The following is a 22,105-nucleotide window of genomic DNA, read 5'->3' on the forward strand; positions in this document are numbered from 1 at the left end:
GTCACCTGCACACGGCCCTGTTCTCAGAAAGCGTGGAGGTCATCAGCTTCTCGAGTTCCTGGTAGTGACTGAGGCCAAAAACCCAGACTCAAGCAATCTCGGTTCATATAGCTGTCACCTGGTGGGTGACAATTTCTTGTCATTCACTTTGTCACTGGTTAACCTTTTGCCCTCAGGAAAAATCCCAAATTCCTTAGTTTGGAAGAAAAACACCCACATCGATTTGGCTCTTGCCAGAGTCTTCAGCCGTATCTCTTTTCTCCCCTGCTCTGCCCCTTGGCTCCAGCGACTGGTCAGACTGCGTCCAGCTCCGCCGGTGCCCTTCCTGCCTCTGCTCTTTGTGTTTGCTTCTTGCCTCTCCCTCCCACACTTTCTCCTCCTCCTTCAGGTATCTGCTTACACATCACGGCCACCAAAGAGGGGACAATATTGACACAAAGCTGGACATCCCTTCTGAGTGTTCCAACTCTGCCCTCTTGTATACCTGTCATGGCATTTATGTCTCTGTACCGAAACTGCCTGTTCATCTATTTTGCCAGTTAACGGTACATGATCTTTCAGTTCAGGGTGGACTGTCATCTTCATCTTGTGGTTCCAGTGCTTGTCACAGTGCCTTAGCACATGGTTGCTGAGTAAATGAATGAAGAATGAGAAAACCAGGCGCTCTGATCCTTAGCCACAAGAGCAGTTAATTCAACATGCAGCCCTGGGCAAAGTCTAGAGTAGTAATCTTGTGTTTTGTGTTGTAATCGTATGTAGGTATTTTTCATTCTTCTTAAAACTTGGAAAAGTCTCAGCTTTTCTTAAAAAGTAAACTGACATTTAGTTACCTATGAAGGATTTTAAGTAAAGAATCTAATTCTTTCATTTTCTTTCCAGCTACTACTGAACTTGAATCTAAGTCCTATGGACTCTCTCGTAGGCTTGATGGATGAGTCAAGTCTAAGTGAAGATCTGATTTCAAAAGCACGTCAAGAATATGTGGAGATTTTGAAGAAAAAGTGCACGATCTACAAGATAAATAGTAAACGTTTTACCTGCTGGGCTGTTTGCCAAACATTTTAGTTATTTCCCATTAAGATACTGACACTGTTTATTAAGGGGAAATACTCTTGCATTCTATGTGCATGATTAAAATCTATGAATTATTTTAAACCACGTTTTTCTGCATCTCATTGACTTTAAAGCAGAGTTTTGGGAATAAAACCCAGCACTTTGGAGTATTATATACTCAAACCGAGCCCGGATGCCAGCTGTTTAAACAGCACCCAACCACCCACAAAACTTGTCGCTGATGTTGAGCAGTGTTGATTGATAGCTTTTTTGAATTTTCCAGTGTTAATCACTGTCTATAGACCTAAAGATTTAGACGGACAGCGTTTGGATCTGCTGTGGCTGTTCCAGTGTTCTGATGGATCCCAACAATCGTTACGGTGCCATCAGCCTTTCTTCATGTTACCTTAAACACTGATTCACAGATGTTTCCTCATGGAGAAATGAAATCTGCCTCAGGCTTTTCATTTTCTCTTATTTATTTACTTACTTTTTGGAAACAGTCTTAAAATTAGAGACAAGTTCTGAGCACCAGACGCAAACGGACGTTGTCACAAACCTGTCAGCTCTCCCGTACATTCTCCTAAGGTGTCATTTCTCTTTCCTAAATGCACATGTTCTACCATAAGTTCTCTTGCTCTTCCCTCTCACCAAGAAGTCATTTGTTTTTCAGAAAATGCCTTTCTCCTTTTCCTGTCACGTGTTAAATTGTATGTAAGCCCCCACTTGTAGCCACCCCTTCAAATCCCATTGCTTTATGAACTCTTGCGCGTGTTCATACGTAATTTTTTTCTCACAGTAATCTGCTTTAATCAATTTAATTTGCAGGTTCCCAATCACTGAATGTAAGACAGTAAAGGAAATACTCTCCTTCTCAACAATTTCCAGGAGCTGAATTTTTAATAACTCCTACTTAGATCCTTTATTCCTTTTTCTGTCTTTTCAGGGGGCTTACTTGGCAAAACTCCCAACTACACAACAGGCTGATTATCATTCTTCCCCCTTACATCCCCCCAGGCATCTAAGTGCTGCTGAAGAAAGTCACGCACCGCCCAGCGATCCTGCTACTTTTATTTAATTTCCATCTTCTTCCTTCGCAGAGATGATTTCAAATTTCCCTCTCTGTAAACACCTCCCTCTGTTTCTTCCCTCTCACATGAACCAGACAGTCTTACTTCTGACGACAAACTTCCTGAAGTATTTGCCTGCATCCCCACCAGCAGTCTGTCCCCACCCACTCTGGTGTGTCTTCCCTTCCACCATTCCCACACAGCGAGTCACAAACAGTCTCTGCTCTGCACGAACACTGGGACTGTGTTCCCGCGCCCCTCGTGGCAGCTGGGGATGAGAGCTCGCGCCTCGCTCCCGCTCCCAAAGCGCTGGGATGGCTCTGTGGTCCCCTCATTCCCGTTACTTAGCAACGTGTGCGTTAAGCTGCCCCGGTCCACGGAGACAATGCCCTGTGCATTTTTACGGCTATTCAGCATTTCTCCATTCACTGCCCACCTTGGGGGTGGGGTGGGGTATACTGCGTATTCTTTGGTGATGGAGGGGAACTGGCCGCGCCCAGCCTGGCTAGTCCCTGGAGCTATCCTGCAGGCAAGGATGAGGATGCCTGAGGCTTAGGTCCCGAAACCCGGCGAGGACCAGGGCCCCAGGTCCCCACCTCCAGCCCTCATCTCCCCAACTCTCAGTCCCTGGGCGACGCCGGCTCCAGGCAGAGAGATGGCCTGGGTTGGGGGCGCGGGACCGAGCAGGGAGCGCGCAGAGCAGGGCGCGGGGCGGGGAATGGGAGGCGGGAGGCGCGGGGAGTGCGGGGAGCCCCGGTGACGCACCTGTGACGTTGGCGGCGGCGGGCGGGAGTTCCTGGCCCCTCTTGGGCGCCCGGCGAAACCCCGCTGCCGGGTGGGCTCGTCCACGTTGGTCGCGAGGAGGCGGGGGTCAGGGGCACGCACTCTCACCCGCCGGAGCTGGACGCGCGCGGGTAAACCGGTACAGGGAGCGGGAGGGACACAGCACTTGGCGTCTGGGTGGGTGCCCGCACTCTCCCGCGGGGCACCGGTTCGGCCACCTGCACCCCCGCTCAGCCTCGCGTGGTCTTTCCCCTGCCCCGGCCGGGAGGCGCGGGGCGGGGCGGGGCTGCTGACGCGGCCCGAGGACCCCGGGACGGAGGGCAGGGCGGCGCGAGGCGAGGCGAGGCGAGGCGAGGCGCGCGTTTGCACCGGGAGCCGGTCAGAGTCGAGGCGCGGGAGCTCGGGAGCAGAGTCGGATCCTTAGCCCGCCCCGCCCCGCGCCCGGATGAGGAGCGATGCTGCTCGGTCTGGCCGCCCCTCGCGTGCACCGCGCGGGAGACAAAGCCCGCGCGCCCCGCTCATGGTAAGTGGGCGCCCCGCGGGCGGGCCGGGGCCTGTGGGTGGGGAGTGAATGCACAGCCTCTACCGGGGCGATCTGGGGGCGAGCATGAGACAGAAGGGGAACTCGGGCGGGAAAGCCTCTGGAACTGGAGAGAGGGCTGGTGCTGGGCCGTCCTACAGCCGTCAGTGGCAGCTCGCGAAACGAATGCCTGTGATGCTCTCGGCCGCCCGCAGCGGGCCGGGCCTTGGCGGTGCCCGCACAGGTGGGCGGCGGCGGCGGCCCGGCGCTGACGGGAGCGGGGGCTCCCCGAACCCAGGCCCCTCCGCCGAGCCCTGGGGAGAGCCCGGCGCAGGTTTGAACAGACAGCTCGGGACGCTTAAGGGGTCTCCTGACGGTGGGGGTCGACCGGCCTCTCCGGCTTGAGGCGCGGAAGGCTCCTGGGGACCCCCTTTCCGTATGTAGGTCACGGCTGTTCGCTCCCCCCTCAACAGGGATGTCCCCCGTTGGAGAGGACCGTAATGGAAGGGATGGCGTGGGTAGCTGGTCGTTTTATTGGGGGAAGTGCTTTTGGCCTGAAGAAGTCCTCTTGATTCCCCAGCACCCCGGGACACCTGCCTCGGGTGCAGTTCCGGTGGCGACTGGGGCGACGCAGCGAGGGTTTGTTTCCACCCCTTATGGCGTCTGTCCCCGAGTCGGGTGCTGAAATGGGCCGCGCTCGCAGCGTGCTCATCCCAAGACATTGGGGGAGCTTCGGTTTAATTTTTTAATTCTTAGAAATAATAACAAGGGCGGGGTGGCGGGGGAACAGAGGTGTCACTGGAGAAGCCTTATGAATTTAAAAATAAGGAGGACTTGCTAATTTCTTTGGATCTTGGGCTGGAGTATTAGGAAATCCAAAAATGTTAAAAGTTTGATCGAGTGATAAAGTGGATCGTGGACACCGGTTCTCCCAGTCTCTTCCCAGACCCCCGCCGCCGCCGGTTTGCTTCGCTTTCTGTTGCCGCCTAGACTGTAAAAGGCTGGCACAGGGCCGGCCGTTTCAGTCAGAGCAAAAGGTCTGCTGGGCTGCGCTGGTGTTCCCCATTACAGCGTTGTCAGTCCTGTCCCCTGCGCATGAGTCCTCGCTGTGCTGCCTCCTCCTCCTTGTGCGACAGGAAAATCCAGTGGCAAACGCCTCAAGGAGGCCGGGAGGGGACCCAGGCTCTTTGGCTGGGGAAATCCTTTTACTGATTTTTGCCTGGTGCCGGGGAAGGGAGCCCCCGCCCTCTGATCTGACCCTGCTCCCTGCAAGGGGCTACCGTGGGAAGAACCGGGATGATCAATAGAAAGTCGTTTTCAGTCCTAAGAAACAGGACACTGGACATGTAAATTATGAATTGTTTATATAAGTGTAGGCTTGGCTCAATTACCAGTCATGATAAGACAGGGTTACAACACTTAATAAACAGCAGGTGTGAATATAAATGCAAGGTTTATTGTGATGCATTGCTAGTTAATGAGTAGCCTCACCACGGGGTTATTGGACTGAAATGACTATTTAGGACAATGGACTTCCTGTTTGCTCCTCCACCCACACATGGCTCCAGTCCTCAGTCTCCTTAAAATGAAATTGCTCAAAGGAAGCCTCTGGAAGATCTTTGGCCAGCTGAGAGACACACAAAGGATCATTCCCAGGAGAGCCGCGATTGGCCAGGCAATTCATTGCCTTTGACGTTTCTCAGTCAAGTCGACGGCAGAGAAATGAGAAAAAGGCTTTTCCCGTATTCATTTTACAGTTTTTAAAGCCAAAATGACAGTACCAGAAGCCCCCCACCCCCAATCTCAGTACCTTCTTCTGATGGATCTGGGCACTGTCCTCTCATCCCCCTGGTCCCTGGAAGCAAGTGCCTGGCAGCTGTCCCAGGATTGTGTATAATGTTGTCACACACACACACACACACACACACACACACACACAAAACTACTGCTTACTGAGGGAGGCAGCCAAATGGCTGAGGAAAGACTTAAGTCTATTAGACAAATCATTCTCATTTGTAGCTACATCTCACCATCACATTTTTCTTACCTTGTCTCATTTTTGTTCTATTTGAGGGAGGGAGAATGCCTAACAATGCAGCACATGTTAGTAGATTACCCTTTTTTCTTCATAGAAGTTTGAAGCAGTGTCTTTAAGGTATTACCTGACTTATTCTCGGAACACCCTTATGAGCATACACTATGACCTAATCTTGCAGATTTTTCCTGGTTTTATTTGGTATTTTTATTCACTCTAGACATACTCAGGCATAAAGAGGCTCACTATTCAGATAAAGAGATTGTTCAGTTTTCTTAAGCCAGAAAATGAAATTTAACTTCTCTAACATGCCAAAAATACTACAGAAATGTCCTTTCAACAATAGCCAGCAAAGGCTTTTTAACTGAAAATCAGAGAGGCTGAATGATATCAGAAAACAAAAACAGATCAGTTGTAGTGTAGAAATTAGCATAACACTGCTAAAAGGCTTTAGCTAGCTGGTTAAAGCCAATGGAGAATAAACCAGGGACCCTTAAAAAATGATCAGAAGTGAAAACAAAAGCAAATGAAATTTACCTTTAGGGAAGAAAGTAGAGCCAAGAAATACCACTGAAAGAAACAAATTCCGGCAGAGAAGACAATGGGTACTCAGAAAGAGATCCTTGCAGCAAGCTAGCTGGAGCATTCCAAATCACTTTAATTGTCAAGGAGCTTTTGTTAGGTCACCTGGCGGCTGGTGTGCAATCAGTTGTCCAGGTGGAACTTTAGCAAACAAAATGGCAGGTCTTGTGCAGATGGGGGAGAAGGGGTGTGTTGAAGATATAGTGCTTGTGGAACGGGTCCTGGGTGTCCACGGAGAAGTGAGGACATTTATATAGCTAGCAGAATCCCTGAGGTTCCCAGGTATCTGAAGCAAGTGAACAATTCTGTCCTAGAGGACCAGGCAGCGGAGGGAGCCCAGGTTAGTGGGGTGAAGGCGGGACCAGGCTTCAGCTGGTGCACCACGGGAATGAGCTCATGTAATCCTTATGGCGGACCTGCAGGGTTTCTCTTTACCAAAAACACAACGGTGACCACAGTGTCCTTTCTCTCCAGGAGTATTCTGGCCGTGTATTTGTGGACGGTGGTGACTCTTAACTAACCAAGGAAAAGCATATACTAATGGGAAGTGAGCGATGGAGATGTGGGGAGGCTCCCCCAGGACTGCGCATGCGTTCCCTTCCAAAACAGAAGATTTGTTCCTCTTTCTTCATAGGCTTCTCAAACCATTTCTCCCTGGGTGGCTGGGTTGGGTCTCTCTTGTGGGATCTGCGCTGTGAGGCTGAGGAAGTAGATAGAAGAGACGGAAGGTAGAAGAAATGCTTTCAACATCCCTCTGGGGCCCGAGGCAACCTCTCGCCCCATCAAACGCATGCGCAGTGCAGAGCACTTGCGCTCCATCCAGAAACTGAGCTTTCTGCTTTCCTTTGTTCGTCCCTATGTGTCTTCCTGGCGCGCAAGTCCAACTTAAGCTGTGGGATCTTCTCTTCCACCCACTCCCAGGGTCGCCACCGAGGAAGAGGGGCAGGGCGACAACAATGGCAGAAAGGAAAACACTTTACGTTGTTTCAACAGTTTTCATCAGAGCACATTTACAACTACAGCAAAAGGTGTCACCATGAAAAGTAAATGCGCCCCCACAGTCCCACCACCCGAATTCAACTGTATTTACTACTTTCGGTGTTTCATCACACAAATATGTAAAATCGAGAGATTTTTGTCAAAGCAATACACAAGTATGAAGGTCCAAGTAGGAGAAATGGAATTAGAAAACAGGACGGAAAGAGCAAGGGTGTTTTTTGGAGGGTAGAAAGCAGAGCAATGTGTGGAGGTTGCTGACGACAGCCTGTTTGTTACAAGTAGGTTATTCTCGGTGATGGCCCCTCGGGCTCTGTAGCCCGGGTTCTGGACTCTGTCAGAGAGGCAAAGACAAGGATGGCAGACAGTAGGTGCTACCAGGACCTCTGCTGCTGGAGAAACCCCTGACCCACTGTCACAGTGGCCTCCTCTGTCCCATCTTTCCTTATCTGTATGAGGGGCCAGGCATATCCAAGAATTGTGTCCTCCTCTGGAGCGTTTTTCCAGCCTAATTCGGGGAGGCATCTGTCTTGTCCTGTTGCTTTGGAGTACCTGCTATGCATACCCTTTATGGAAGCTGTAGGAGGGGGAAAAATCTTTTCCTCTACGCTCTTAGATTCAGTGTCTGGGGCATGTGAATTAAACTGATGACAGGAGAGATTAACAGGAGAAAAGATTTCCCAATTAATGGAGACTATTAGGCATAAGCATAGGAGCTTCACAGGAAAGAAGAGGAAATCCAAAGAAGTCTTAATACCATCTTAACAAAGGGAGATGCATTGAGAGAAAGTGACAAGACAAAGAAAAAGGGGTTTGAGTTTCTAGGGGCAGTAAATTGTGGAAAGGTAAAAATGTGGTGAAAATTAATGGCAGATAAAGATTATTTTAGTAATGTTTATCTGTGCGAGCCCATCTTGGTGCTGACTTCCTCCAGTGGCACTGGTTACTTTCCTTCTGGTATGGGTGATGGGAAGGGAAACACCTTCAGAAAGGGAAATTTATGCCCCGCTTTTAGGTAGAAAGGGAGAGACCAGAGAGTTCCTCCTGTGTCTGCTGTTTTTTAATTGCCTTCAGCTCAAGATAATCCTTATGCCAAGGTGGCATATTTTGGGGTGGTATATTCTAGTTTCCTTCAGAATTTCCAGCAGAACCTTTCCTCAGCACAGTCTGGAGCCCAAAGCCCGTGGCATGCTACACCAGCATGAGTAATCCCGATTTGCTTTTAGTTTCTGCTCATCAGTCTTGGGAAATTTCTGGGTTTGTTTTTTTTTTTTCCTGTGCTCCGGTTGACTTCACTTACAACCCAGGGGCGCCACTGGTCTGTAGATAGTTATTTACCCCTTGACACCTGCGGGGCCACACGGATGAGGTAGAGTTACAGCTTGGTTAAGGAGACAGACTACTTAAGTGTATAATTGTGTGTTTCATGGCATATATGGGGGAAGCAGATGTTACAGGGATGTAAAGACACAGTCTGGCTCTTGAAATTTTAAGGGCTATGTGTCCAGGAAGGATGATGATGGAGGCTGAGTGGAGATTTCCAAAGTGTAGGCCCTCGGGGGAAATAACTAAGGGAAGCTGACAGTGAAGTGATGCCAGCTACCTGATTCCTTCTGAAACTAGGGGAGGCGTAGATACATGAATTGCTTTTCATCTTCTTCTGTGGAATTTTATCCACCAGGGACATGGTCACTGGAGTCTTCTGCTTACCTAAATCTTTGGGTACCCAGGTAGACCACCTCTGCTACCCAGGTGACCCCACCCCCGTCCTCACCTCTGAGTGGCTTCACCTCATCATCTTTGGTTGGAGTTTGGTGTTTGAGTATCATTCTCCTCCCCTTGGTTGATCTGGCAGAACTGTGTCCTTCTCTGGCTGTTTCACACCAAACTGTCTGTGCTTGCTCTCTGTCCACAGTGCAGTGAGTGTGCCCACAGCTGCCACACAGAACTGTTAAGTGGACATTGGACAAAAGCACTGTGTGTCCTGCTTGGGGAGGGGGACCAGCCCCCACGTTCCCAGGCTCACTGTGCCCTCTAATGGGTCCGATTCCTCTGAACGCCCCACTTTCTCTCCAGACCCTCTCCTTGTGCTAGGATTTGTTTTAGTAACCAGTATCTGGAGTAATTCAATCACTGGCCAGGACCCAGGCCCATTCTCTTTGTCATGGGATTTGTCATCACTGAAACTCCTCCCAACCTTCCCGGGGTTGACACCCTTTCCCTGGTTTTCCTGTGCATTCTTGCTGCAAACCATGTTCATCTGAACCACTGGGCTCTCTGGGAGGCCTTTTTCAATGTCTGTATTTTGCTGAAAGTAACAGATATCTTTCTGAAAGACTACATGTCAACCATACGTTTTTAAGACACTCATTTACTGAACGCGGGACAAGCACCGGATGCTCCTTGCACCAGATGTCTTACTAGCAATTTAAAGACGAGATAAAGTCATGCCTTTCAGAGAACTCATAATCAAGAGGGAGTGTGTGTGTAAAAACAGCTCGCCTCTGGGGTAATGCTCTGAGAACCACGTTTACAGTGATCCTGGGAGCATCCGTTCTCCTGGAGAGCAGTGAGATGCAGACAGAGCCTGCCCACCATGCTCCTGTCTTAAGCGGGCCCTGGAAACCTGGGTCACATTTGTCAATCCGGACAAGCAAGAAAGGGCTTTCCAGGCAGAAGGATCTGCCTGTGCAAAGGCTCAGAGTTATAAAGGTGCTGCGGGGAGAGTGGAAAAGACAGATGGTAGGCAGGTTATGAAGACTCGTGAGTGACATATGGAAGAGTCTGTTCTGTGAGGAACAGCGATCCCAAGAAGGTGTTAATCGGATGCAGGATTTAGCAGGTCCCAGCCTTGATCCTCTGACTGTGGCTGCCATGTGGGGCATGCAGGAGACCGAGGGCAGGGAGAGCTGGGAAGGCTCATTGCCATCTCTGGGATGCTCAGGTGCTTGCATTGCTATCTGACTGGAAGTGGACGGGAGGGGAGAGGTTGGTATTGGGGATCCCATGGTTTCCAATTTGGGCCTGAATGGAGAGGACATCACGACCTAATTTAGTGAATGAAAGAGGAGGAGCGAGTGGACGAGTGGAGAGAAAGAAGGGGACAGGCCAGGTGAGGAGATGCTGTCCAGGTGAGTCGAAGTCTGGCTGGAGACAGAGACCGAGTCGCCGGTACCCAGGTGCAGCCAGGTGGTGGGGAGACTGCCTCCCCACCAGGGGGTGGCCAGGAAAATGAAGTCAGGAGGCTCTGCAGAACAGATGCAAAGTTTGGGGCAAAACCAAAATGATTCTGTAAAATGTGTACTCTTTCGAATGCAAGTTTTCATGTTTGAAAGTCCCTTAAAAGGGACCCCACCCCCACCACCCGTCTGTGCGAAGCTGCCACAGACCTGCCACGACCCGCCTCCCTGGTGACTCACTCTGTCTGTGTTCAAGTGGTGGCAGCCCCGCTCCTTGTCTGTGATTCCTTCACCCCCCCCCCCAGTGTTCTGGATTTGATGCCACGCTGATGTCAGGGATTACAGTTCATCAGCGTTCGGTGAGAGCGGGTCTCTAGCCAAGGGTTAGTTTCTGTTCTGTTTTTCTCCAACTTCCTAGTCCCCCTCCACCCACCCCCAAGCTCTGGTGGCCAAGGCTGGAAGGCTGGGCCTTGGCCTTGCTTCTCAGTAACCATAGCAACTCACCTAGGCCGCCCACAGTTGGCCCAGCCCAGCCCAGCCAGCTCAGCCTCCTTCGGGTCCTTCCTGCCCAGCCTTCTCTCCTTGGGCCTCTGCTCTTGGCTGTGCGACCCACCCCGGGGTGGGGTTTGCCCCCTTTCCTCCACAGCCCCTCACTCTCTGCTCTACTAGGCAGGCTTTCCTGGCCGTACATTCTGAGCGCTGGGAATACAGCAGTGGAGAAGGCAGGCCATGGAGGGGAAATCAAACAGTCCAGCCCTCATAGAATTTATGGTTTAGGAGAGATGTCAGACCCAGAGTACTGTCAGGAAGCCAAAAATAATCCGAATAAGCAAAGTAATAGATAAGCATTTAAAATGGAATCAGTGCTTGGGAGAAAAAACAAGGAAGGGGAGCTAGGGTGTTATGGGTTTGGTTTTATTTTGGGGGCAGTAATTAGGTTTTATTCATTTATTTACTTATTTAAATTTTCTTTTTAATGGAAGGACTGGGGATTGCACCCAGGACCTCATGCATGCTAAGCACGCGCTCTAGCACTGAGCTGCACCCTTGCCTTGATGTATCATCTTGATGCGTGGCCTGGCTGGTTGGCAGTCAGTTTGGTTAGTGATGAGCTGTTCCTTTCACTTTTACACACCTGTTTTGGGAACCGTTTATTTGTAGCACAATCTGTCTGTAAAATTCAGGGTCGATCCGTGAGTGGTTCCCAAACCTGATTCCGTAACACAATCACTTTGGGTAGTTTTCAGAAATAGGGCTTCTTGCCTCAGCCGTGGACAGTCTGATTTGGCAAGTCTGGGCTACAGCTTGGGAATCTGTGTTGTGAGGGTTACAAACCACTGACCCAGATGATGTCCATGGGTCCTTCTTCTTCGCAACTGATAACCCCGAACCTGCCCAGCATCAGGGCCATTTCCCAGGCTGGCCTCCCCCATCCACCTGGAGCTGAGAGACAGGACTCCCAGCCAACACACCTGTGGGAGCCCAGGCCTCCTTTCCAGGATGCCCCTGTGCATGTGTCTTCCCTGCGTTTCATGACAGAGCCTCCTGGATGGGGAAACAAGCTCCTTGCCCTGAAGAACCACCTCCTCACAAGGCACGATGACCCCAGAACACAGACGTCCCTGTCTCTGCTCCCCCCTCCGCAGGGAGCAAGCACCCCATAACCCTGGCCCCTCCACAGGTCGCACCTTTGTTTGCTGGGGAGTCGGAAGGGACCCTTGGTTGCTGAGACGTTTGAAGGCTGCTGAGTGCCAGGTGCCAGGGATCAGGACGCAGAGATGAGAAGGCATCCAGCACCTGAGGAATCTACTATCTAGTGAGGGAGACAAATGATTATAACACCACTCGGACCCGAGCACAGGTCTCCCCTAAACACAAACTCAGCCTAGGTCAGGAAGGCTTCCAGAAGGGTCTTAGAATTTGGCCAAGTGAAAGGAATGGGGCAGAGCCAATGAAAAGTGGAAGCTTGCCAGGCGGAGAGTTTCTGGTTGAGCAAGAAATAGTAATGCTAATAATAACAGCTGACATTTGTTGACTGCTTGCTACATACTAGACTCTAAGTATTTACTCCTTGATAACTGTCGTGGTAGGAAAAACAGTGCTCCCCCATGGCCACACCCTCGGAGCTGGAGTGTGTGAATCTGTTACCTTAAAGGCAGACGAGACTTTGCAGGTGTGATTAAGAACCTTGAGGTGGGGGGATTCTCGTGGATTATTTGAGGGGCCCCAGGTAATCACTGGTGTCTTTACAAGAGGAGGGCAGGAGGGTCGGACGGACTGAAGGTGCCACTCTGATGGTTTTGCAGGTGGAAGAGGGCCTCAAGGAAGGAGCGGAGGCACCTCTGGAAGTTGGAAGAGGCCAGGTAATGGTCTCCCCAGAGCATCTACCAGCATCTCTAATGATGCCATGGACTTCTAAACTCCAGCGCTGTCGGGGTGGGGGTGTAGTTCAGAGGAAGAGAATGTTGCTTGGCATGCACAAGGTCCCGGGTTCAATCCCCAGTGCCTCTGTTGTGGGGGGGGGTAATAGGGCATAATTCACAATAGCAACAAACTCCAGCACTATAAAATTATACACTGGCGTTGCTTTAAGCCATAGTTGGTGGTAATTCATTGTAGCAGCAACAGGGAACAAATACAACTATGCTCCTCCCATCCTGCAGCCAAGAGGTCAAGTAACGCACCCAAAATTGTAGAGCAAGTCATCTGTCCAGGATTCAGAAGGTAACCGTCCGGCCCCAGGCCCTGCCGCACTTGCCCACGCACACTCCTCTCCTCCCAGATGCAGGCTAGGAAACATCAGGGCTGCAGGAGGTTGTCAGAGAGACGGAGATGGGGAGCTTGCGCAGCTGAGCTGGCAGGAGCCCGGATCCCAGAGGCCCTCCTGGGCCAACTGGAGAGGGTGGCTCCCTGCCCCCTACTTGCCTGTGCTCCTTTTTGGGGTTCCACTCAAGGCCGTGCCAGACTACGGGCACCCGCTGAGAGCAGAGGTCAGCTCCTTGGTCCCTGCACCCCCTGCCCTACCTGAGGCCAGGTGCACACTGAGCTGTTTGCTGATACAAAACTCTACCTGGTCTTCACTATCAGATGGTTTTTAAACACTTCCCCAGTTGGATGGTTAAGTAGATACTCTGGTTAAGCACAGCATCCTTATGCATTTTGAAATCTCTGTCTTCAAACATCTGTTCCAATCTTATAAATCCTTTATTAATTCTAACTCTTTCTGTCTCTAATATAAAGCATCCCCCATCCCTTACTCTTTGACTGAAATAGGTGGTCAGAGGAATTTTGAGGCAGTGTTATGGTTGTTTTTTTAATATTAAACACAATAAGCATTACCTGAACCCACATTTCCAGAGATGTCTGCTTAATTGATATTCCAAGTCTTTTACAGGCTGTGCTTAGGTTTTTAGAGCAGCAATAGCTAACATTTGATTAGCATTTTGTAGCTGCCTAAAAGCATCCTCGTCCTCCCATCAGCTTGATCTTTTCAGAAATGCTCAGGGGCAGGCAAGTTCATCCTTGTTCTGAAATGAGGCAACTAAGGCTTGAAGAGGTTGAATGTGGCCAAGTCACACGGCTGAGCCAGGTGGAGACTAGGGGATTCCACACTTCCTCTGTTGCATTATTTGCCCCTAAAGGGGAAAAAAATGACCCAGAACATCCATACAAGGAAATCGGGTACCAGATTCCAGGTCATGTTTCCTTCCCAAGTACAGAAGTAATATGCCTGGAGGGTGGGAGGGTGCAGCTCAGTGGTAGAGCGCATGAGGTCCTGGGTTCAATCCCCAGCACCTCCACTAAAAATAAATAAATAAACCTAATTACCTCCCTGCACCAAAAAAAAAAAAAAAAGAAAGAAAAGAAAAAAAGAAACAGTCCTCTAGATGGAGGTGAAAGAAAAGGTCCCTGGCTCTTATCTGGGCTGGATAATGGTGCCAGATTCTCAGCCGTTAATAGGCTGGTTAAAGGAATTTGAGTTACCTCTCTGCTCCAGCCTTCGACTTCCTCAGGGTGGTACCCAGAATTAGCACCAGAGGTCTCCAGATCCCGGTCTGCACCAGGAGCCCTGTGTAGGCTGAATACAGGATGCCCTGCTTTCGTATACTGCTCACTTGCAAGTGCACATGAACATCTTTGGGATCAGTAAGATAAAATGAGTTTAAGTGCATTACTGAGTTCTTTAGATCACTTTGTGTCTTCTGAGTCAATAGATATTGAAAGTATGGCCCTAAGGGAAGCTGTATTTTTTAAAAATTATTTTATTTTTCTTTTTGGGGAGAGGTAATTAGGTTTATTTATTTATTATTTATTTTTAATGGAGGTGCTGGGGATTGAACCCAGGACCTCATGCATTGTAAGCATGCACTCTACCACTGAGCTCCATCCTTCCCCACCACATTGTCATTATTTTAGAAGGGACTTTTATGCTTTAAAACCATTGGAACCATGGTCTGCAAAATTCCCTTCATTGCTAGTACTCTGTGGTTCATTCACAATGTCAAGTGAGTGAATTTTCTGAATGTACCGTAAATGTACTTGCTGCTGACTTTCTCCATGTTGCTATGCAAGGAGACTGAGCAGCCTTATTTCCTCCCACAGGACATTGAGGGGAGACTTCCCAGTGGAGGGTGAGACTGACTGTTGATCCCTCACCCTCCCCAGCAGAGCAGGGGACTGATTAGTGACTCGTGGGACTAACCGTGCCATCATATAGCACCCACCCTCAGCCGTCTCTGGTTCTGGGCCTCCTCCCACCCCAGGTGAGACTTGGCTTGGACCAGAGCTTCATTTTATCTGCTTCTCAGATTTGGATACGGTCTTTGCATCCTTGTATGTGAACTGGACCACATAGACATTTTTCTTACCCTTTATAGCTTTGCCTTGGTGAGACTCTTCCCCTCTCAGGTGCCTGTTCAAAATAGCTAGTCGACTTCTGGTTAAAAAGAGGACTGGCCAGAGCCAGCCTCCCTGGCAGACTGTCCTGCTCAGAGATGGCTCAGAGATTTCCCACCATGGTACAGCCATACAGTGCAGGAGGAGTATTTTTTCCCGGGGGCTTCACAGAGGGGAGCTGGCACAGGGCGGATCAACTAAGAAGCCACGACCACAGATCCCGTGTTCATGGCTTCTTTGGCTGCCAGGAAGAGGTAGGATTTGCTTGCTTCCAGTCACAGCCCTGCCGATCGCCACTGCCACCTCTACTACATAGGGACAATTCACCACCAGCAACTACTGTGCCAGGATCCTCAGCCGGCTGTGGACACGTTGAAGAAAAACTCATGTCAGACACTGCATCCTCTTTCTTGGAAAATGTCCAGATTATTTTCAGGCTTGTTTAATGTGTCCTTTTTTTTTTTTCCACTGCTGCTAACATAGTCTCTCCACACATAGTTCGCTTGAGCAACACAACTCATTCCATCTGCAAAGTTTGAATAACCACCTCAGAGAGAGCCCGGTACTGCATGTGGTGAAGGGTCAGCAATGCGGGTGATGGGTCAGCTCTTCCTTCCTCTTTTTTTTTTTTTTTATTTTTCAGTTTTATTAGGTAGAACTGTTACAATTTGACTGTATATATACAATATTTTGCATGTAAATACATATATACAATATACCGCACATATTTTTAGTTTACATATATGTACCGATCATTGTTTCTAAGAACAGCTTATACCTTTAGCTTTTTAAACTTACATAGTTATCAAATGAATAAAGCCAATCACAAAATAAGAATTAACAGAATGCGGTAATCCAATCATTAAGGACAGTCAGATGTGCTGGCTCATATTCAAGAGATCAGTCATCTATGTTATAAACAATAGGTAGTTCACTTGTGTCCCTTTTTTTTTATTTTCCACATATAAGTGATATCAAATGGGATCTTCCTTCCTCTTTTAAAGACACCTGATTTGCATAGTCATTTGGTCTTATAAATTCTTCTGTAGAATGAAAACTGCATTACTATTTGTTTTTTCTTTAATTACTGAAGTATAGTTGATTGACAATGCTGTGTTAGTTTCTGGTGTACAGTATAGTGATTCAGTTATGCGTTTATATATATTCTTTTTCAGATTCTTTTTCACTATAGGTTATTACAAGATATTGAATATAGTTCCCTGTGCTGTACAGTAGGACCCGGTTGTTTATCTATTTTATATATAGCAGTGTAGAGCTGTAAATCCCAATTCATTGCTGTGTTTTTCAAGATCAAGCCATTAAGTTGTTATCTAATCTCAAAACAATCTAATTAGACAATCTCTAATATTCTATCAGTTTCATTACCACCTGTTCAAGGCATTTACTTGATTCTCATCTCTTGGGGGCAAGAAGATGACAGACAGTCACAAAGGGTAAGACTAAAACACAGAAACTGGCAGTATGCTCAGAGTAGTACAAAAAATCAAAAACAGAAGGATTAGAGTGGGCAGACCCGTCATCTCCCCTTCCTGCCTGGAAAACACTCTTTTTTCTGATTGTTTAAGCGTCCTCCCCAGAACAGGCACCAGGAGCTTCCTAACGACTTCCCATGAAGGGAGATTCTCTAACGAGGTTCTGCAAGCTTGTTCGGCAGCCAGTGTTCACACAAAGGTGAAAAGCTATGAGCTCAGCCCCGCCCCTGCGCCCAGCAACACAGCCCGCTGGCCCACTGCCCCACTGCCTGCGGACAGTTCTCTGTGCCGTCTCAGGGTTTATTTTCAGTTCTTCGGTGACATATACACAGAATGATGTTTTCTTGTCAGTAAAGCGCTTACTTTTTGTTAGGCAAGAATTAATCCATACGTCACCATTCTTAGAAGAATTAGGAAAAGTAAATTACATCGGTTGTGTAAACAGCCTTAAGTCAGAAGCCGCTAGGAGCCCAGCAGCGCCGCCTCCTGGGAGCATGAGCATCTGTAACCCCAGGAGGGCTGGTCAATGGAGGCTTCCGGTGGACAGAGCAGTGGGTACCCAACTCCAGCCACATTTCAGAGTTCCTCCCCCAGACGACGTGCCCCTCGAGTCCACAGGCCACACTTCCTAAGAGGCTCTGAGCTACACCCCCTCACACACAGGGATCCAGGGGGCCATCACACAGACCTCACCCTGGTCCTGGGGGCAACTTCACTCTGCTCCAGGTGGGCTAGCTTTCCTCCCTGAGGACGTTAACACATGGAAGGCTTGCAGTGAAAATTCAAGGGGACACTGGATCCCAGTCCTGACATGGTAGTGCCTCCTTAATTTCCTAACTCCAGGTGCCTCACCTGTCTCTGCTAGTCCAGGACCTGCCCCGAAGCTTTGAAAAGGGAGGGAAGGTCCAAAAAATGAAAAGACAATACACAGACTGGGAGAAAATATTTGCAAAATACATCTAATAAAGGACTGGTATCCAAAATGTATAAAAAAAAAACTCTTAAAATTCAACAATAAGAAAACAAACCAACCCTATTAAAAATGGGCAAGAGTTCTGCATGGGCACCTCACCAAAAGAAAGACACAGGGTATCTTTAAATAAGCATGTGAAAAGGTGCTCCACATTGTGTGTCATCAGGGAAATGCAAATCAAAACAAGGAGCTAATCACTACACACCGATTAAAATGGCCAAAATCCAAAACACTGAAAACACCAAATGCTGGTGAGGGTGTGAAGTGACAGGAAGTCTCATCGTTGTTGGTGGGAACACAAAATAGAGCGGACAATTTGGAAGACAGTGCAGCAGTTTCTAACCAAACTAAACATACTCTTACCACACGACCTAGCAGTTGTCCTCCTTGGTGTTTACCCAGAGAAGCTGAAAAGATGTATCCACACAACCTGCACACGGATATTTGGAGCAGCTTTACTTATAACCTCTAAAACTTGGAGGCAACCAAGATGTCCTTCAGTAGGTGAAGGGATAAACTTTGGTACATCTGTAAAATGGTATATTATTCAGCACTGAAAAGAAATTAGCTACCAAGCCATGAAAAGACATGGAGGAATCTTCAGTGCACTGTAGTAAGTGAAAGAAGCCAATCTGAAAGGTCATATACTGCAAGATTCCAACTACATTGCATTCTGAAAAAGGCACAGCTAAAAATAGATTAAAAGGTAAGTGGTTGAGTTAGAATGGCCATCCTTAAAAAGTCCACAAATGATAAATGCTAGAGAGGATGTGGAGAAAAGGGAACCCTCCTACACTGCTGGGGGAATGTAGTTTGCAGCCACTATGGAGAACAGTATTGAGATTCCTCAAGAAACTAAGAGCTACCATATTATCCATCAGTCCCACTCTGAGGCATATATCTGGAGAAGACTATAATTTGAAAAGATGTATGCACCCCAGTGTTCATAGCAGCACTATTTACAACAGCCAAGACAGGGAAGCAACCTACTTGTTCATTGACAGATGTCTGGATAAAGAAGCTGTGGTATATTTATACAATGGAATACTACTCAGCCATAAAAAAGAATAAAATAATGCCATTTGCAGCAACATGGATGGACCTAGAGATTGTCATTCTAGGTGAAGTAAGTCAGACAGAGAAAGAAAAATACCATATGCTATCACTCATATCTGGAATCTAAAAAAAAAAAGATACAAATGAAATTATTTACAAAATAGCAACAGACTCACAGACATAGAAAACAAACTTATGGTTACCACGGGGGAAATGGGATAGGAAGGGATAAAATGGGAGTTCAGGATTTGCAGATGCTAACTACTGTATATAAGATAGATAAACAACAAGTTCATACTATATAGCACAGGGAACTATATTCAATATCTTGTAGTAACCTATAATGAAAAAGAATATGAAAAGGAATATATGTATGTATATGTATGGCTGAAACATGATGCTGTACTCCAGAAATTGACACAACACTGTAAACTGACTATACTTCAATTTATAAAAATAAATAAATAAATAAATGGTTGCCAGGAATTAGGCAAAGAACTGATTTTTTTTTAAACAGACTACTTCTTAGAGCAGTTTTAGGTTCACAGCAAAATTGAGCACAAAGTGGAGAGAGTTCTCATGTACCCCTACCCCTACGTATGTTCAGAATCCTGAAGAAATGAGACACAGTTGCTACAATCGATGAATGTACATTAACACATCATCACCACCCAAATTCCACAGTTTACGTCTGGGTTTATTCTTGGGGTTGTACATTCTATGGGTTCAGACAAAGCCTCAGAAGATTTTTAGGGCAGTGAAACTATTGTGTATGATGCTGCAATGGTGGATTCGTATCATTACACACCTGTCCAAACCACCCCTGGAAGCTCATTTCAAGGTCAGTTCTTCCCCAGGCTTAAGAAAGTCAGCCGTGTGTTACAGATTTTTCCAAAAGCTTCAGTTCGCAGAAAGCCCTCCTCTTACTGTGTTCAGGAGCTGGTTTCTAAGTAGCACGCATGGCCAAGACAAGTAACAGATTGTCAAAGGCAAGAGGAAACAGCGATGGAGCCAAAGACAGCAGAGAAATCTTACTTGATATGTCTTACTCTTAAAAATCTCATAGGAAGCAAATAATTTGGGAAATAATTGACACAGATACTCACATGCATGTGCACACAATGTAAAGCAAAGCCCTGATACTTTTTTTGAACAAAAATCATCTTTTTTTTAAAAAAAAGAGATTAATTCTCTAGGAACGTAAAAATTAATGGTTTGCCCTATGAATGCTTATAGAAAATCCATTCTTCTTGAATGTCCCTGGGAGCTGATGTGTGACGACGTTTATCCTTTTCTCAGTGAAGAATTCTGTGGAAAACTCAAACGTATCATCTTTTTCTGTCAGTCGCTTCCCACTTTGTAAAAATAGCTTTTCTGTTGAAAGAATGTTGTGTCAAAACGGGCTCTGGCACCGTCTGACCTACCACACTGCCTCTCAGAGGGCTTTGCCTGGGCCCCATGACCCCTTTCTTTATGAGTCTCCCTTTGGCACAGGGATGTCTACCCCGTGCCTGCCTCACCACTGTTTTTTTTGGAAGCAGGTGACGTGCCGGGTCTCACACCTTCACAGCTGGAGAGGAATTTTTGCCTCAGGATGAATCATGCCTCAAGTCTTACCCACACTTGATTTAGACAGTACTTAGATGAGATTTTGTAGTTGGAATGGATCCTGGGATAGATTAAGACTTTGGGGCTGTTGGGATGGGGTGAACTTATTTTTCACGTAAGAAGGACAGGAATTTGGGGGGTCCAGAGGATGGAGTGTTACAAACTGAATTGCGTCGCCCACTGAATTCAGAATGTCACAGAATGTGACCGTATTTGGAAATAGGGCCTGTAAAGAGGTAATTACTGGACTCGTGTGGGTGGGCCCTAACCCAGCAGGACTGGCGTCCTTATAAAGAGAGTAGGTGAGGACACCGATGCGCAGAGGGGAGACCGTTTGAGGGCAAAGCGAGGAGGCAGCATCTGCCGGCTGAAGAGAGAACCCTCAGAAGAAACCAGCCCTGCCTGCACTTTGATCTCAGGCTTCTGGACTTCAGGACTGTGAGGAAGTAAACCTCTGTTGTTTACGCCCCCAGGCTGGGATGCTTCATCGCGGCCCCTTCCCTCTTGTCACGTGTGCTAGCTCAGCAGCATTTGTCTGATGTGCCATCAGGATCAGCCCCCGCCCTTCAGAGACTCTTTCTGGACTAAGTGAGGGATGGACATGGTCTCCCTACGACTGCCTGCATGGGCAGGCGCTCTTTGTCTGAGAATCTCTGCCCTATGGGTGACGGCCTTGACTTCTGACCTCCTGCCTGGCTCCTGGACTCTCACAGAGACACATGGGGGAAGGGGAGAGGAACAGCTGGGCAGGAATTTCAACAGGAGTGTTGTCAGAAGGGGTCAAAGGATGAGGAAGACACTCAAGGAAGACACGGGAACCAGCTTGAAGGGGGCCCTGACTGGCGACACCTGGGACAGCTTGTGAATAAAAACAGATCCTGGTAGTAAGGCGTGACAGCCTCCTAATAGACAGAAAACCGTGAGTCCCTGCTGATGCCAGCCAGTGCATGAAGCCATGGAGAGTCTGAGGAACAAACTTAGTGCCCAAGTGTCTTCTCACAATTAGAAAAAGTGTAACTATAGAGTGGGAAAACCTGGCAGACGCCACACTGATCAAGAGACAAAAATAAATAGCAGTTGTGGGACAAGCTGGCAGTCTGGTGCTCACGACAGGAGACATGGGAACAGTGCGGTACGTGTTCCCTGACATCCGTGCCCAGGAACAACACCTGACTTCCCGAGGGAGCCTGAAACAAGGCCAGACTGAGGGACATTCTAAGACATGAGAACTACATGTGTTTCTAAAGAACATTATTGGTAACTTGAATGGAGTCTGAAGATTAAATGGTAGTGACGTTCCAGGGTGACCCTCCTGACTTTGATGGTTGAATTGTGGTCCATGTAAAAGAAGGTCCTTGTTTGTAGGAAATACACAGTATTTGGGGGCATCAGGGAATCGGGTTGGCAACTCACATGCAAGTGGCTCAGAAAAAATCTTATTTGTCCTGTACTTGCAATCTTTCCGTAAACTTGAGGTTGTCACAAAATGTACATTTGCCTAATGTTAAGACAGGTTCTTTCAGTGATGCCAACAAGCCCAAGAGAAGATGTTCAGTGTCATTAGCCGTCAGGCAAATGCAAATGGAAACCACAGTGCGGTCCCACTTCACACCCCCAAGATGACTACTGCCCCCCCCAAAGAAACCGAAAAGGAACAAATCTTGGCGAGGATGTGGAAGAACTGGAATTCTTGAACACGGCTGGTGCAAATGTAAAGCGGTTCAGAACAGGCACTCACGTACAGGTGTGCGTGTTCAGAGCTGCACCACTCACAGCAGCCAAAAGGTACGTGCATCCCAGGTGCTCAGCAAAAGACAAATGGATAAAAAAAAATAATATGTCCTTATGATGGAATATTATT

The 22,105-nt window shown here is 48.0% G+C and overlaps 2 protein-coding genes, 1 long non-coding RNA gene and 1 other non-coding gene across 15 annotated transcripts in view; 2 read left to right on the forward strand and 2 right to left on the reverse strand.

Annotated features, from left to right (window-relative positions):
- LOC140691263 (ankyrin repeat domain-containing protein 26-like) overlaps positions 1 to 1,155 on the forward strand; it is a 50,214-nt gene extending 49,059 nt beyond the window's left edge. For all 3 annotated transcript variants that reach the window (XM_072954328.1, XM_072954332.1, XM_072954329.1), the window contains one exon: positions 880 to 1,155. In XM_072954328.1, the coding sequence (XP_072810429.1) occupies positions 880 to 935 (56 nt within the window). In that variant the 3' untranslated portion in view covers positions 936 to 1,155. The remainder of the gene's footprint in view (positions 1 to 879) is intronic.
- A 1,741-nt stretch (positions 1,156 to 2,896) lies between these two features.
- The window catches only part of LOC107035100 (guanine nucleotide-binding protein G(I)/G(S)/G(O) subunit gamma-4-like), a 42,451-nt gene continuing 23,242 nt past the window's right edge, over positions 2,897 to 22,105 (forward strand). The window contains exon 1 of one of the 10 annotated variants that reach the window (XM_072954268.1): positions 2,897 to 3,037. Coding sequence is in view for 1 of the 10 variants with exons in the window: in XM_072954266.1 (XP_072810367.1) it covers positions 3,362 to 3,429 (68 nt within the window). In the remaining 9 variants the exon portion in view is untranslated. Of the gene's footprint in view, positions 3,038 to 3,064; positions 3,430 to 19,908; positions 22,030 to 22,105 lie in introns of those variants that run through there. The other 9 variants (XM_072954269.1, XR_012066813.1, XR_012066809.1 and 6 more) reach the window with 9 other exon arrangements.
- On the reverse strand, positions 9,391 to 10,885 carry LOC140691331 (uncharacterized). Its single transcript, XR_012066948.1, has 2 exons — positions 10,723 to 10,885; positions 9,391 to 10,286 (listed from the first exon to the last, which is right to left on the reverse strand). It is a non-coding gene; the product is annotated as an uncharacterized lncRNA (long non-coding RNA).
- TRNAC-ACA (transfer RNA cysteine (anticodon ACA)) lies at positions 14,538 to 14,611 on the reverse strand. The gene has a single exon. It is a non-coding gene; the product is annotated as a tRNA-Cys (tRNA).

Source organism: Vicugna pacos, chromosome 34, assembly GCF_048564905.1.
Source record: "Vicugna pacos chromosome 34, VicPac4, whole genome shotgun sequence".
Classification (NCBI taxonomy): domain Eukaryota; kingdom Metazoa; phylum Chordata; class Mammalia; order Artiodactyla; family Camelidae; genus Vicugna; species Vicugna pacos.